We start from the raw sequence: 17,456 nt of genomic DNA, 5'->3' as shown, positions 1-17,456 counted from the left end.
AAACATCTAGGGTTGATCCCAAAATTTACTATTGAAGAGAGAAGAAAAAAGAATGGAAAAATCAAACCATATCTAATTCAAGAAAGAGGGGTTTCTTCGCATAAACAGAGGAGATGATATGGCAATGCTGTAGTCGAGTCGAACTAAAATCGGCTTAGATGACGTGGTAATGCTAGGCTTCAGTAATCTAAACTTGATCAGAAAATAGTGTTCTGTGTCTTTAAAGAGCGTTTTGTTTTTTCAATTAGGCATTTAATCAAACAATTTATTTGCATATTTATAGATACATCTTAAATTGTCATATTTATAAACAAAGCGTCTTTCTTGCTTCAGAACAAAAAAAATTTATTCCACCGATAACAGGAGATAAACATGTAAATAGTACATATAAAGTAGAAAAAAATGCGTGTAAAATATATTTGGATTTGTAAGAACTCCCTAATTGTTTGTCATGCTTATTGCAATGGATTTGATTTTCTTCACTCACGCTCCTTCAAAGCTCCTTCCAAACACAGGATACATCGATTTGATAGTTTCTTAATTGACTTTTGGTATTTTGAAATTATATAATTTTAAGGATATTTTGACATTTTAGAATAAGAGTTTGGAGGGTATTTTGAATCTTAATAATTATTATTGATGTATGTATAATTATTTTATTTTATTCAATCAAATTGAAAAATGAATTTTAAAATTACACTCTTTTGTTATTAAAGGGTATTAAATCTACTTATATATAGTTTTTTCCTTGTAATTATTTCAATACTTATATATATAATTGAAATTTAACCTTAAAAAAAAAAAAAAAAAAAAAAAAACCTTACCCAAACAACAATGCTCAATCTTACATTCTTATCCAAAGAAAAAGGTGGTACATTTGGTTGTCTCTCTCTCACACTTTCCCTCTATCTCACGCGTTTGTGTGTGTAGGTGTAACAAAAGTTTACTTACATCCCTCGGTATTATTCCACACCCCTCAGCATTGTTGAGGTGGATGGTGAGCCAAAATTCAACGCGTTTTTGTGTGTGTGTAGGCTTTTATACAATTATGCTCAGGGTCTATGTCTGGCGGGGATACTTTTGCTTGTCTTAATTTATTCCTCAATTCACAAGGTAAATTTATTTTTTAAACACTCTATTTTGGGAGCAATGAAAGTAATTTTTGTTAAATATTAGGTTGATTTTTACCGGTCTTATATTAATAGTTAATTATTCTTTTTTGGGTATCCCAAATTAATTTTTATTTAGATATGTCCCCGCTAAAAAGAATTTTTAGTAGAAAGAGCATCAGCTGTTTTTTTAACCAAAAATTCCAACCGAAGTCTTTTTATGGTACATTAATGTTGGTGGGATACTTTTGCATGTCTCCACTCACTCTCCCTCTATATCTCACAATCAAAATATTTAAAATTCATTTTCCTGTATTAGCCATATGAACTTCGATCAGTTGAGCCATATATTCAACCACCATATAGACATCTCAGGTGATCAAAGAATGAGCCACGTACCCAGAAAAAAGTAGTAAAAGAAAGGATGAGGACAGTTAAATTTTATAAATTTCAAAATAATAGCAGGCAATTTTATTAACATAACCATACAAGCAACAAACACAAAAATCGTAAAATGCTTATAAGGTGAAAAGCCCCCAATTAATCTAGGCCGGAAGGAACGAGACTCCCAGCGCAACAATAAAGGCACATAGCGTAGCAATGATTCCTATTATCTGAAAGATACCAGCTGCCACTAATTTCTTCTTACGATGGAGAAAAATGGCAATCAGAATAACAATGAATCCAACTGCAAGGTGAAAATTTTATTAACATAAAGGTACATATGTTAAAAATTTAAGGTACATATATACCTATGTGAAGCCACATAGGTACATATATACCTATGTGAAGCCAATTATGTACCTATGTGAAGCCTTTATATGTACCTATGTGGGTTCTTGAAAATTTTTGTTTGGTAGCTAAAATAAGAGAGAGTGTAGGTCATCCAAGGAACATCGCAAGGAACCCAATTTTATTGACTTTAACATCATACCAAGGTAATTTGTTTCCGGAGAACTTTCATTCAGAGATCATCCAACGAGATCAATTTCTATGGTTGCAGTTGGTGAAAGCTCTCGAGATGGCACTGAGCAACTCTCGCAAGTAAGACGAACTTAGTAAATGTTTATAACTTGCATTTATGGATCCAACAGTAGTCTTCTTAATTCATCTGCTGACAATTAATTTCTACTCTTCTTTTGCATGACATATATATATGTGTGTCTTTTTTGTAGGGTGAGATTGATACACCACCACCATCTGGGCAGCACTCGATAAGTATGGAACCTCTTGAATTGGTTATCAACCCGGAGACTCCGAGCCAAATGGATCGGAACAGAGTCGAGGGCACCGATCCAAATGATGATGAGATGAAGTTGGGGAAGGTGTTCCTTGCGATGACAGGTCAAGCGATTGTTTCTTTGACGACCTACACTCAGAATGGGACCTCCTCTGACTTGGCTACTTACTTTGTTAAAGCAGCCATTGCAGTTGGATTCATTGTTATTCTGATTGCCATTTTTCTCCATCGTAAGAAGAAATTAGTGGCAGCTGGTATCTTTCAGATAATAGGAATCATTGCTACGCTATGTGCCTTTATTGTTGCGCTGGGAGTCTCGTTCCTTCCGGCCTAGATTAATTGGGGGCTTTTCACCTTATAAGCATTTTACGATTTTTGTGTTTGTTGCTTGTATGGTTATGTTAATAAAATTGCCTGCTATTATTTTGAAATTTATAAAATTTAACTGTCCTCATCCTTTCTTTTACTACTTTTTTCTGGGTACGTGGCTCATTCTTTGATCACCTGAGATGTCTATATGGTGGTTGAATATATGGCTCAACTGATCGAAGTTCATATGGCTAATACAGGAAAATGAATTTTAAATATTTTGATTGTGAGATATAGAGGGAGAGTGAGTGGAGACATGCAAAAGTATCCCACCAACATTAATGTACCATAAAAAGACTTCGGTTGGAATTTTTGGTTAAAAAAACAGCTGATGCTCTTTCTACTAAAAATTCTTTTTAGCGGGGACATATCTAAACAAAAATTAATTTGGGATACCCAAAAAAGAATAATTAACTATTAATATGAGACCGGTAAAAATCAACCTAATAATTAACAAAAATTACTTTCATTGCTCCCAAAATAGAGTGTTTAAAAAATAAATTTACCTTGTGAATTGAGGAATAAATTAATACAAGCAAAAGTATCTAGTGGCGTAGCCAGAAATTTCTTTATGTGGGGGCAATTTTTAATAGCAATAATATATATATATATATATATATATATATATATATATATATATATAAAATTTTAACTAAAATAATATATGTAAAAATTAAAATATTGATTCATAATATTTCTACTTAGTACATTCCCAACGATTTTCACATTATTCATTATTGTTTCAAAATTGAGTTCATTTAATTAAATATACTAAAAAAAAAAAAATCATATTTAATGAATCAAGAAGATATGAAAAAGAAAATAACACAGTTACTGTAACTGTTCTAATATATCACATATGTAAAAAATATAATAATAATAAAATCCATGATAACAAAATATAAACTTATAAGTTATAACCAGATAATCCAATCAATCAGAAAATTCGATAGAGTAAGTGAATATATGATTTCATTGATTTGGGCTGCAAATAAAAAGAAATTATATGTCCAATTTAGAGAATAATAATTTGTGTAAATTTTGAAAGAATAACAGGTCCTAAAATAATTTTGATAGTAATAACTAATAATTTTTCTAATTAAAATTATAATATGAAATAATAATCGTAAATTTAGATGATAAAAAAATATATTAGATTACTTGTCTGCCGCACTGCAGTATGACTGACTGAATCTCTGTCTAATGGTAAATGGTTGATCTGCTTGCTTTGTTTGGATTGTGGAAAATGTTGAAGAATGAAGATGTGATGAAAATAATTTATTTGTTTGTGGTAGAGTCAAAAATGTGATAGAATATGTTGATGAAATGCTTCTTTTTTTTTTTTTTTTTTTTGAAAAGTGGGAAATAATATAATATTTTGGAAAAGAAAAAAATATATCATATTTTCTAAAAAAGTAAAAAAAAATATATATCATATTTTTTGAAAAAGTGATAAATTGATAGATATATTATATATATTAACAATTGTGTCATGATTATATTCTTTTCTTCTTTTTTTTGTAAAACCGTGAATGAACTTTTAGTTATATATGTGTGTGCTGTCAAATTTTAAAGGAATAATTATATAAATATAAAAAACTTTTTATATAAAATTTTTAAAAATTAAAAGTTCAACTTGTCCCAGTGTGGTTAGGCTAGAGACACACACACACATTACATAGCCGAAACACACACACACACACACACACACATTACATAGCCGAAACAGCCCGCAAGGCAACCAAATACATTATGCGTCCCACTCCAAAGGGGCCCATACAACCCAATTCCTGCAAAGTTTTCAAACAAGTTGGTTGGGTAAACTCGGGTTGTTACAAAAACATAAAAACAAAAAGGATAAAGTACAATAATACCTCTTGATAGATATATTATATATATTAACAATTGTGTCATGATTATATTCTTTTCTTCTTTTTTTTTGTAAAACCGTGAATGAACTTTTAGTTATATATATGTGTGTGCACGCACGCGCTGTCAAATTTTAAAGGAATAATTATATAAATATAAAAAACTTATTATATAAAATTTTTAAAAATTAAAAGTTCAACTTGTCCCGGCGTGGTTAGGCCATTGAAAGTAGACACTCACACACACACACACACACAAACGCGTTGAATTTTTGGCTAAAAATCCACCTTGATAATGCTGGCGGTGTGTGTATAATTGTGATACAAGTATTGAAATAATTACATAGCCGAAACAGCCCGCAAGGCAACCAAATACATTATGCGTCGAGTTGTTACAAAACCATAAAAACAAAAAGGATAAAGTAGAACAGTACCTTTTGAAGATTTGAAAATGATGCACAAATGAAACTTATCTCTTTTTTAAACGAAGACATCTCCTCAAATTTGATACAACTAACAAATACACCCCAATGATAATAAATTAACATTTTTACCCTTTAACTTTTATATTGACCAATTTAAATATTGAAATGACTTTTCTAACCTCATTCTTATAACTTCTTCACTTCTCTCCTTTCTGTTCTCTCTTGAACTATTCTCGGCTTTCTCCTCTGTTTCATGAAATTCTCGTAAAATGCTCTATTCAAAACTGAAAATCTTTCGAAGAATCAACTTTCTATCCCTCCCTTTGGTCGATCCCATTGCGTAATTAGCTTGCAATAAAAGAACCAAAAACGGGGACTACCCGATCTTAACATAAAAACAAATAAAAAAGAACTGAATATGTTCGAAATAAATTCAGATTTGTTCCACTTAACAAAAAAAAAATTAAATTCAGATTGGTATAGTACACCAAATAAATGGGCTTCAGTTTGTTTGCATCCATGTTCAACTAGGGTCCATATTCTTAAAGTCCGGGCTGAACTCAAATTGGGTCAATCCAATTCGCAATTCAACTCTAATTGAAAATTTTCAACATTCAGACGATGATGTCTATGACTCATGTTTTTTTTCCTTCACAAAATTACATGAATACCCTTAAATTAATTTTGTTCATAGCTAACTAGTAGGGATATTTTTGGCTTTTTGTACGTAGAACAACAAACTTAATCCATGTCCATAATATAGAATTTGAATTGCTTACAAGAAACATTATTTCACAGTCAGTGTGGAACTAGAAATTCATTCACTATATATATATATATATATTAGTACCCCAACACATTATAGAGTATACGTTTAGGAAAAAACTTGTTTGGGAGATCTCTTTGGTGTTGAGTAATGGCCATTAATACCAATAGTGTGTTTTTCTGTGTTTTTGTGACACTCGTGAGCTTCTTCTCTGTTCTTCATCTTCCTCAATCATGCAATGCTCATCCCTTGAAGATTTGCAACTTTGATGAGATATATCAGCTCGGAGACTCCATATCCGACACCAGAAATTTGATTCGTGAGACTTCAATTGGAGCTACTTTGCCTTTTGGTTCCATATGGTCAGAATTTCTTCGACAATGCCACCGGTCAATGCTCAAACGGACTTCTCATGATCGACTACTTTGAAAAGTCGTTGATTTTCGCTCCTTTCTCATTTGTATCATAAATTCATAATTGATATAACTTCATTAATTGTTTATTTCTTTAGCAGTTAGTCTAATGAATCTTTTTTATTTGAATAATATAGTGTATCCAAAATATATGTCAACTTTTGTTTACCGGATATATATATATATATACACACACATGTCAACTTTTATATAATTTGATAACTTTATTTGTATCATTAATATGTTTTAGATTCTGAATACTAATCAGTGTCGACATAGTTAGTATCTAACTATGATAAACTATCCATGCTTTTTCGATCTTCTTCTTGTTATTTCTTTTTGTTTTTATATATAATACAAAAATTAAGGAAAAATAATAATAATAATGTGAATTATTTTGTCCTTGCAGGTACCAAATTCTTCCCTAAACGATTTTCCTTAATCAGCACTATATATCTTAGTTTTTTAAGTTAATGCAAAACTAATACTTGTGTTATGTTTTGAGATATATATAAAGGCTAAATTTATGAACATTAAGACTGCAATATAGAAGTTAGAACCTAAAACATGTATTAACAAACCTTACAAAAAATATATACAGAAATAGTACTTTACATATTCAGTGATTCATAAATATTACTTTGCCACTATATACTTTTTATTTTTTTTATTTTAATATATATATTTAAGTTATTACTAATTAAACTGCATTATATTTTCACATTTTGACAACATTGGCATTTGGACTTCCGTTTCTGAATCCGTACAAGAATATTGCAGCTGACTTTAGACATGGAGTGAATTTTGCAGTCGCTGGCTCTACGGCTTTATCAACACTAAAACTGGCAGCTAACAACATCTATGGAGTGAATGTGCATTTGCTTGGTTTGAAATTAAATTTCTTGCTATAGTTATGCTGCATAATACATGGTATATTGAAGAATTGTGAAGTGTTTGAGAACTTTGATGGAATTTTTTTTTGCCAAATAATTATAGAAATATAGCCTTTAGAACGTCTATGGAGTTAAAAAGTTGCCTGAGAACAAGTGTAATTTAAACTATGGCAAATCATCCAAAAATAATGTCATAATTGCACATCCATTTATAAAATATAAATGTTATAAGCAGAATTATAGAAGCCATTTTTACAATGCAGTTGACAACAGAGATCATTACACAACACCGATCGATGCAAATAACACAGTAGAAGTTTCAAATCTCAAATACAATACAGTATTCATCTGAACACTTATTATGTACAGACACCAAATTTGCACTTGATGCAAACAGAACTCTACATTGCAAGAGGACATAAAAAAAAATAATAAAAACCACTGTACTAAGTCTCAGATGATACTAGGAGCTTGTTTCCTGGGCTCGTAAGTCTCGAATTGAAACAGAACCCCTGCCATCTTTTAGCAGCAACATCCAGACTAACTGACATTATATAACCTGACTCACCGTAAACGAAAGAAAGAATAAAAAAAGACGTGGTGTGATCATGCTATTACTAGCTTCCATGAACTACGTATATACAAGAACCTTCCTTTGCATTTGATGCTAAAGTGGATCAAAACATACTCCAAAAACTAACCTAATCCTTTAAGGAGAAGCTTACCTCCACAAATTTTGATTTAGCTTCTTAAAAGCTGTAGGTTAGACATTTAGGTAAAAGGAGCCCTGCCATTCTTTTAGCAGCCACATCCCGCCTAACCGATATCCCCCACTTCAAGGCAGCCCGAACCTTAAACCACCTCACTTTAGGTTTTCCATTCCTTGAGATCTGGATACCAAAATTAGATGAACGAATTCCAACTCTTCCATTGCTTGGAGGAAAGAAGAATCCATTCCCTTTCCATGTTGACGTTTCCAAGTGAGCATTATATTCAGGAATTGGGTGACCAATCTGCACAACTTGACCCAGAGACCCACCGGGAGCCCAATTGTTTGCTTCACTGTAGGGTCCAGGGCAAGAATCAGTCACCACCAAATTGTTACTCAGCATTGGAAGGAAAGCTTGCACTGGGTGACAATTCAGTCCCATAGAAACCTCTAATTGACTACCATCTTCCACTTCAAAGCCATAGCCGGTTGAAGTTGTATGATTGAAACCCAGCTGCATCTCCAGCTGATCTGTGCAAAAATGTGGTTTCAGAGACTTTTAGAGATGCAAATATGAGTTGGAAAATGAAAACCGTGAACTTGAATCACTAACTACAGAAGAGTATCAGTGGATTTTAAAGATATTGATATCCTATAGCCAGCATATAGGACGTGAATAAAGTTGTAAACACCCCTAAAGGCACACAGACAACCAAATTGCCCTAGGCTTGTTAAGACACAGCTGATGTGCCTAAACCTACTACAGACTAAATCCCTTTACTGAATCTGTTGCATTTTTTAATTCTCACTGATTATATAAAGTTCTAAGGAAATTCATAATTCACTGTAATCGACAATATGTTGAGTCTACATTGCAAAAAGAAAACCTCACACATTTGGGTGACCCTTGCAGCCTATCAGGCCACTTCAAATGTTTCCTTTTCTGATAAAAATCTCCTCAGAGATTCAATAAAACTGTTCACGGGAAAGGGCACTGAATTGTTGAATTGCCTATTGATTCACCGAAAAAGGACCTCACTTCTATGTATTACTTACGAAATTCAAGTAACACCAGAGAAATAAAGAAAAGAAAAGAACCAAAAAATAAAAAAGGAAAAGCTCGACAATTTCGTACCTTGCTGTGAAACTGGGAAATTAACATCCTGAACTAAATTTGGACTGCCAAACTGGTCTTGGAGGCTTGATAATGGCAATGAAGGGCCAACAAGAGATGGCTCATTAATTTCAACCAAGTTATTCAAATTTTTATAAGCATGCTGCTTCAAATCTTGCACCTGCCGCTGAATGAACATTTAAGTTGATCACATTAAAATCAGAAGCCAACAAATTAAGAGCAAAATACACTATTTGTGATGATACTAATGATGGCAAAAGTGGAATTCATTTAATTCAAGCCATCAATTGGAGCAATTAACCTTTCCATTCAAGTGATGAAGCCTGGATGTTTGCTGCTATTTGTGTGTATGCATGTGGTGGACACAAACGACTATAGTGAGTTCTTCCACTATAGAACATCAATTGGAACAATTAAGCTTTCCATTCAAGGGTGTGACCACGTGAGCCGTGAAGGATGTAGTGGCTTGCCATCCACATGTTCTTAGTCTGTAGTGAATTTTTAAACTTCCAATCCAAATCCATGGATATCATACTCTTAATATATATTGCAACTTGAAACCTTCCATACTCTAAAAATCCCTCTTCCTAGAAGAGAACTTCTCAGCTTACTCAATTTAAACCCCCCCTCTCTCTCTCTCTCTGTGTGTTTGCGTGGAACTCTCACTTCATTGCCTAAATAGGCTTGGCAACTAACCACAATCTGCATACAAGTCAAATTCCACTCTCTCTCTTTCCCAGAACTGCTAGTATCCTTGCTCCAATGGCACCATCATTTTCAACCCACACAAATTTCCAATCATGGCTCCAATGGCACCATCATTTTCAACCCTCAACATTCCTTTATTAACTAGAGAGTCAATCACAGATGTTGGTTGGGGGGGAATGTCTTTATCTTTTTTGTCCTGTGTAAATAACACATGCACCTACGTCACCTATGGGAATTGAATCCTCAACCTACCACTTCGGAGCTAAGGAGACTCTATTGGACTACAACCCTTGGAGCATAAATAGTGCCATCCAAACAACAAGACATCTCCCATCCATAACGGAAAAACAAAAACCTAAATTCTATGTTACATGGACTCTAACAAGGGAAGTTTCTATGTCCTTGGCACAAAACACGTGGGTATGGTACGCTACATGTGTCCGGCAATCTGGACAGATATGTGTTTAGCAAGCATATCCCGTAATTCAAGGTTATCTTATAATTGCACATAAAATTTTCTTAGTATATCTTTTTACTATATTATTGCTTTAAAATGAGTATCCATGTTAAATACCCTTTTTACATTGAATCATCAATTTACTCTAGAAAATAAAAGGAGAATTTTGAAAATTAATATTTAGCTATGTCCTCTTATACTTGGACTGGTACCCACACTGGACACACAAATCTGTTTTCATATACCAGCCTAAAGTACTACCATCGTTAAATTCATTACTCTACAATGACCTTTCTGCTTCCAAATATGTAATGTTGAAAACGAAAGTCTTACTATGATAATATTGTTAATAATTTGATTAGGAAAAGGTAACAATAATAAATAAATAAAAAGAAAGAAAGATAGCATTAAAGTTAACAAGACAAAATTTTGCAAAGCAAGCATCTAAAGAAAATTGCATCAATGACTGTTTGAAGGTTTTCGAGAGTCCTGATGCAATTAGTCAACAAGGGGTCCAAACTTACTGATGTTGGCCAGAGAGAATCTTGGTAACGTAGTGTGATGCAATTTCAATGGATCTGTGTTCTATAATAATTAAACCAAACATAATTTTTCCCCTTCCATAAATCAAATTGGAAAAAGAAATACGAATTAACAATATTCCTAATCACTACACCAGCGTATGTTACAGTTTGAAAAGTCTTTGCTATATATGTTAGTCGAGGTATGCCATACATGTGCATGCTCATCCTTTGCCAACCAACCAAAACAAAGACATAATATCACTAAAAGAAAGATCTACTGAGACAAAGTTAAGGAGAAAGGACAATAATTATTAATCAAAACAAATTCCAGGCAAAAAGTACTAACCATCTGATATGAGTTGAGTGTATGCAGAGACTGGTAATTCTGGCCGTCAAAGTTTGCTCCTATAACATGATAGATGGAATTGAACAAAAGCCCAACTCTTTCAGCCTCCATGTAGTACAAGTACATCTTATCATCTAAAACACAAGCAGTAGCATGATCTATGATTGCCTGCCATGACTTGTTAGAGATCCCACCACCAAGTGTCTGCAGCTTCAAAGTTACAAGGTTAGTGAATTCATTGGGAAGAACTTTTCTATATATATTGCTTACGTACATCTAGTGTATACAGTATAGGATAAGAAAGAAAAATAAAAAGAAAAGATTGTCTCTTACTTTGCGCAGTGATGATTCATCAATGGCACGGAACCGAAGGAAGTCCTTCACGGATTGAATTCCTTTATCAGCCAACCGTGTATGGAATGCACCATCTTTTGCTATCTTTTCCAAGCGCCATACTTCATCACCCAGAGATGGAGGGTGGTGCTTCTTATAAGCTGAATTAACAAATCACCTCTCAGTCTCAGAATTCCACCTACCGCTAACATCATCTTTAAAAATTGGAAACTTGTACTTAATATGTCACCGCTCATCAGGTTGGATTTAACACAAAAACAATTGTGTACAAAAGCCAAGACTAGGTTATGAATTAATGTGTGTACCTATGTGTGTTTGTAACTTTGTATATATTCTGAACATTTCAAGATGCAACTTATTTTAGCTATCAAACAAAATTTATCAAGAACCTAATTTTCAATGCTATAACGTAAAGATTCTAACATGATCTAGTAATATATTTGAAATGATTATTAACTTAAATGTACTAAACATTTAATACTAAGTGAAAAAATCTAAGGCATGCAAGTAGTTTTGAATCAAGCTATGCAGTCAAGTACTTGCTTTAACTAGTCAACTGAGTGAGAACTAAAATTCAATCACTCATCGAAGTACTCATTTATTGATTGAATTAAGTAGACTTTGTGAGATCAACCCACCAACAAACTAAATTTTTTGACAATGACATATAAGTAATAAACGGATGTTGTTACAATCACAGCTACATTTATTTCAATTTAAAATATTTTCACACCAGTAAATATTTTTCATGAAAATTGTTTTTTTTCTTATTTCCCTATGTTTGGTTGAAACTTTGACAACAATTTATTATTTCTTAGAAAATGCACTTTAAACACTTGTATAAGCATGTATATGGACGTAGATATATACAGGTGTTTACTTATGTAGAAGTGAGTACAACTGGGAATATTTAATATAAAGGAGCCAAAAATTTAAGTTTTTCATTAATAAGAAGAGGGAAAGCAGTGAGGAAGAAAAACTTACACTCTCCACGATGATCTTTTACTATAAAAGCTTCACTTCTTGCTTCCCTGATTCTTGCTTCAGTGGAAATGCTTTGAACAGTTCTGGCTCCCAACCTGAATTTTCGACTTCTTATCCAACTTGAATTATCCGTAAAGCTGATATCACCAATATAGCCAACTCCATTTTCCATTGTAATTACCCTATCCCCAGTCACCAGTGGCCTTTTGCCCTCTCTTTCACGTATAACTTTGGCATTGAACTCCTTCTCAGACCAATCTTCTTGATCATCAACAACAAAATCACCGTCCAGGACAACAATTTCAATCTTAATTGAAGATAGGGAACCAGATGTTATTATCTTCTTGGACAAAGCATCAATTATAACTATTTGAACTTCATAAAAGGATTAGTTAACCATGATATTTTCTTTTAATTTTCTTAATTACAGGATTTAATGCGACGACTGCCCAAAAAGCTTGCTGTGGAACTGGGGGTGACTATAATTTTGATATGACAAGAATGTGTGGAGCTCCCGATGTTCCAGTTTGTGCTGAATCAAACAAATTCATTAGCTGGGATGGAGTTCATCTCACGCAACAGGCTTACAAGTTTATGGCGGGAAAGCTCATTCATGAGATCTTCCCTCAACTGCAATGCATTGTCTAAAGTTCTGTTTCCTTTGCTACCAAATTAGTAGTTATGTATAGGTATTCATTGAGAGTTTGTGGCCTAAACTTTTCATATTGTTTTAATTAATTTGATTTGAATTTGCGAATTACATATCATTACTCATTAGTAAATAAGTATTGGATGGTTTTTGATATTATGCAGATTCAATGTGCATTTTCTTGGTTTGACATTAAATTTCTTGCTATAGTTGTGCTGCATATATAATACCTGGTAGATTGAAGAATTGTTGGGTGTTTGAGAACTTTGATGGGTAATTTTTTTCCAAATAATTCTAGAAATATAGCCTTCGGAATGTCGTCTATGCAGTTAAAAAGTTGCCTGACAACATATGTAATTTAAAACAATGGCAAATCATCCAAAAATAATGTCATAATTGGACATTCATTTATACAATATAAATTTTATAAGCAGAACTTCAGTATTCAGTATTTCAAATACACCAACCAACCACCCACTCACATGACCTTTTTTTTACATGAACATCCGATGTGTCATGTGTGTGTATAAAAAGGAAAACACCAAGAAAAAACAGTGTTATAGCAGCAATTGCTGGTAAAGGTTAGGCATCGTCGATGAAAAAGGGTAGGCATCGTGAATACAAGCATGCAGTGCGTTAGATAATTGGTGTTGCATCAATAAGCACTACATAGAAAACAAAACACTGATCGCATTCTGGACAAGATGAGGATCGATGTGGCTGATAATAAAGGACATTATTATATGAACACCATCGGTTCTGCATATTTGAATCTGAGATGGGTTCAAGTAAATTGAGTTGCAAATAAAAAACTGACAATCAGACACAGCACGTCCGACATTCAGGTAATTGACATCAGCAACAACATCCCCGAGATCATCTAGCAATAACAACAAAATTGCATGATCTTATTTTTCCAAAATTAGATTGCAGAAAAAGATAAAAAATAACTCAAAACCTTCATAGATGGTCCTTGCATAGTTTACATATTCAGGTATGAGATCTGTATATATAATTCCTCCTGGATGTGCATCCAAGGCCACGAGGACTCCTAAAAACAAGATTAAAAAATAAGTGATAAATTTCATATGCCGGAAGCATCTCCAACTTGCAGGGAGATGGCACATAACACAGAAATCAACAATTTGAGGGATGAAAAGTTAAAGAGTGTGCATGATATAGATGTAATATGAAAGCTACAAAAAGTGGTTGGACAATTATTTTTATAATTAGACTTGGATTTGGATTAAAATATCTCAACCCGAATTTAATTAGGGTTGGACTTGGGTTGAAGTACTCGCAACCCGAGTCAATCCGAACTCGAATTCTAATATTATTTTCATATATATTTTTACTTTATTATAATATTTAAACTATGATTACTCTTTTCTATTTTCAAGTTTTTTTTTTTTTTTGGTTAAATCTTAATTTATTGTATGTTAACATTTAGGAGAATTAATTTTCTAAAAAATTGTTTGTAATTTATTAAAAATTAAAAAAAGGTTTTTAAAACTTCTTCTTGTTTAAGAGTAATTTAATCTAAAATTAATTTAAGATCATATTAAATATTCGGTATAAAGATTAGCCATATGAGTAATGAGAATTAATCCGAAGTTTTAATTCAGAATCTAACCCCTAGTTGCAAGTCCGAATTTAAAAGTAAAATGTTGGGTTGGGCTCAAATTGAGTAGTTTAGATTTTTTATAGGGTTAGAGTTGGACTTGGGTTTTGCGTTTCATAACATGGGTTGAACTTAAGTTATATTTCAAACCTGCCTAAGTCACCCGAATTGCAACCCTAGCTGAAAAGCAACATAAAAAGAAAGTTGGAATGATTAATGGAACTAGGAGATAAACATGTAAATAGTACATATAAAGAGGAAAAAAAATGCGTGTACAATAAATTTGGATTTGTAAGATATTCCCTAATTGTTTGTCATGCTTGTTGTAATTGATTTGATTTTCTTCACAAATTTTCTTCACTCACGCTCCTTCAAAGCTCCTTCCAAACACAGGATCCACCGATTTGATGGTTTCTTAATTGACTTTTGGTATTTTGAAATTATATAATTTTAAGGATATTTTAGAGTAAGAGTTTGAAGGGTGTTTTGGACCTAATAATTATTATTGATGTATGATTAATTATTTTGTTTAATTTAATCAAATTGAAAAATAAACTTTAAAATTAGACTATTTTGTTATTCAAAGTACTAAGTCTACTTATATATAGTTTTTCCTTGTAATTATTTCAATACTTATATATATAATTGAAATTTAACCTTAAAAAAAAAAAATTGTTTAATTCAATCAAATTGAAAAATAAACTTTAGAATTAGACTATTTTATTATTAAAGCATACTAAGTCTAAGTTACATTTATTTTTTCCTTGTAGTCTTTTATAAGTCTACAAAAAGGATGCTTACGAGTCATTTTCATTGCTACAGAAAGGATGATCATCCTTTCTCAAAAATAGATGCTTACGAGGCACTTTCATTGCTACAGAAAGGATGACTGAGTCAAAATTCATCCTTTCTCAATTGGATCATCGGTTCTCATAATTTTCTCATAAGCATAATTTTGAGAGTCAAAATTATGATCATCAAAAGGATGCTAACGAGTCACCTTGCTACAGAAAATGAAAGTGACCGTTTTCATTCATTTCATTGAATGCTACAAAAAAATGAAAGTGACAGATTTCATTCATTTCATTAAATTTAATGAAATGAATGAAATAATTTAAAGAAATGAATGAAAGCGGTCACTTTCATTTTCCGTAGCAAGGTGACTAGTTAGCATCCTTTTCATTAAATTTAATGAAATAAATGAGATCTGTCACATTCATTTTCTGTAGCAAAGTGACTCGAAAGCATCCTTTTGGTAGTTCCCCAGCTTTCCCTCTGCCTATAAGAAAGATTTGGGCAATGTAAGCGCATTGAAACAAGCTATGGTAGGGGAGAACCACCAGAGCACCGAAAGCAGAGCGTTGGTGTTCCTGGCGTTGGCGGCGTCCGTGGTTATATCCTTTCCGGAAAGTGCAAGCAGGTATATACATATATATATATATATATATATATATATATGGTGGGGGGGCCAAGTTAACGTTGTACAGTTGGGCTCTCTTATGTTAGAATATGTTTAAATACATAACATATTCGATATATACATAGCAATATACTAGTCACTTTCACTTTCGCCACAGAACCACCATCGCCGGTGGGAGTTCCACCGTGGGCAGAACAGAGAGTGTACACACATGACACCACCCACGCGCCACCGTAACGCCTTCACACTTCTCATGATCCCACGGCTCCGTTTTAGACGGAGAGCTCAGCTTGTCCAGAGACCGAGCCCTTGCTCGACATCTCCGACCAGTTGTCAAGGTCCTCCATATCTCACCACCGACAAATTGTGAGGTTCATCGTTACTGTGTTGGGTCTTCAATTCACATACCTCGACCCCCTTCGCGAACGCCTCACTAGGGCCATGGATTCTCCTCACTTAGTGGTGGTCTCCATGGCCGGAATCCATGGAGCCAAAAATTAGAAGAGCAAAGGTTAGAAAAGGAAAATAGAAGAGGAAAATTCCCGGAATCCTTTCCTCTTTTGATTTTTGGCTCCATGGATTCTGGTGGGAGAAATCATTGAAACACATGCATGTGATCTTTCTTTTTACTGTTATATTTTTAATCGTATTTGTGCAACTATAAATTAAATTTGCCCTAATTTTGATGGCAAAAATCTAACGAGGCTTCACATGCTAATTAATGCCATTAATTTGATTGGCTTTCTAGCTCTTATTTTGATGAAAGCTGTGTTTTTTTTTTTTTTTTTTAGAGTCTAATTACTATGATGAAACGTCTGGCCATCCAACGAAAATCAGTTCCTATGGTTGCAATTGGTGAAAGCTCTTCCTCTAGTCCAGATGGCACCACGCAAGTCCCACAAGTAAGATGAACTTAGTAAATGTTTATAACTTGCATATATCGATCCAACACTAGTCTTTTCATCTGCTTCCAATTAATTTCAACTCTTATTTTGCATGAAATATATATATGTGTCTTTTTTGTAGGGTGAGATTGATAAAAGCTTACCAAATGATGATGAAACGCATGGCAAGTTTGGAATCGGTACACCACCATCACCTCGGCAGCAGTACTTGATAAGTAGGGAACTTGATATCGAGAAGGGGTTGCCTACTCCGACCCAAATGGATCGGAACAGGAGCAGCGGTTGCTTAGTCGAGGGCAGCGATCCAAATGATGATGAGACGAATTTGGGGAAGATGTTCCTTGCGATGACTGGTCAAGCGATTGTTTCTTTGATGACCTACCCTCAGAATGGGACCTCCTCTTACTTGGCTAAAACTAAGTGGGTTTCCTACTTTGTTAAAGCAGCCATTGCAGTTGGATTCATTGTTATTCTGATTGCATTATTTCTCCATCGTAAGAAGAAATTAGTGGCAGCTGATATCTTTCAGATAATCGGAATCATTGCTACGGTATTTGCCTT

At 33.4% G+C, this 17,456-nt stretch overlaps 1 protein-coding gene across 1 annotated transcript; it reads right to left on the bottom strand.

The window, feature by feature from the left end:
- Positions 1 to 7,378: 7,378 nt before the first annotated feature.
- On the bottom strand, positions 7,379 to 15,475 carry LOC132295956 (calmodulin-binding protein 60 B-like). Its single transcript, XM_059794211.1, has 8 exons — positions 15,430 to 15,475; positions 13,908 to 14,000; positions 13,767 to 13,829; positions 12,301 to 12,675; positions 11,296 to 11,456; positions 10,963 to 11,166; positions 8,928 to 9,093; positions 7,379 to 8,323 (listed from the first exon to the last, which is right to left on the bottom strand). The coding sequence occupies exons 1-8, from the start codon at positions 15,473 to 15,475 to the stop codon at positions 7,833 to 7,835; spliced, it is 1,599 nt and encodes a 532-aa protein (XP_059650194.1). The 3' UTR covers positions 7,379 to 7,832.
- Between the last annotated feature and the right edge of the window lie 1,981 nt (positions 15,476 to 17,456).

The sequence above is a fragment of the Cornus florida genome, unplaced genomic scaffold (assembly GCF_030987335.1).
Source record: "Cornus florida cultivar Cherokee Brave unplaced genomic scaffold, ASM3098733v1 CherokeeBrave_3.0.0_Hap2_Chr02, whole genome shotgun sequence".
Taxonomy (NCBI): domain Eukaryota; kingdom Viridiplantae; phylum Streptophyta; class Magnoliopsida; order Cornales; family Cornaceae; genus Cornus; species Cornus florida.
This window is presented reverse-complemented; position numbering and strand designations above follow the sequence as displayed.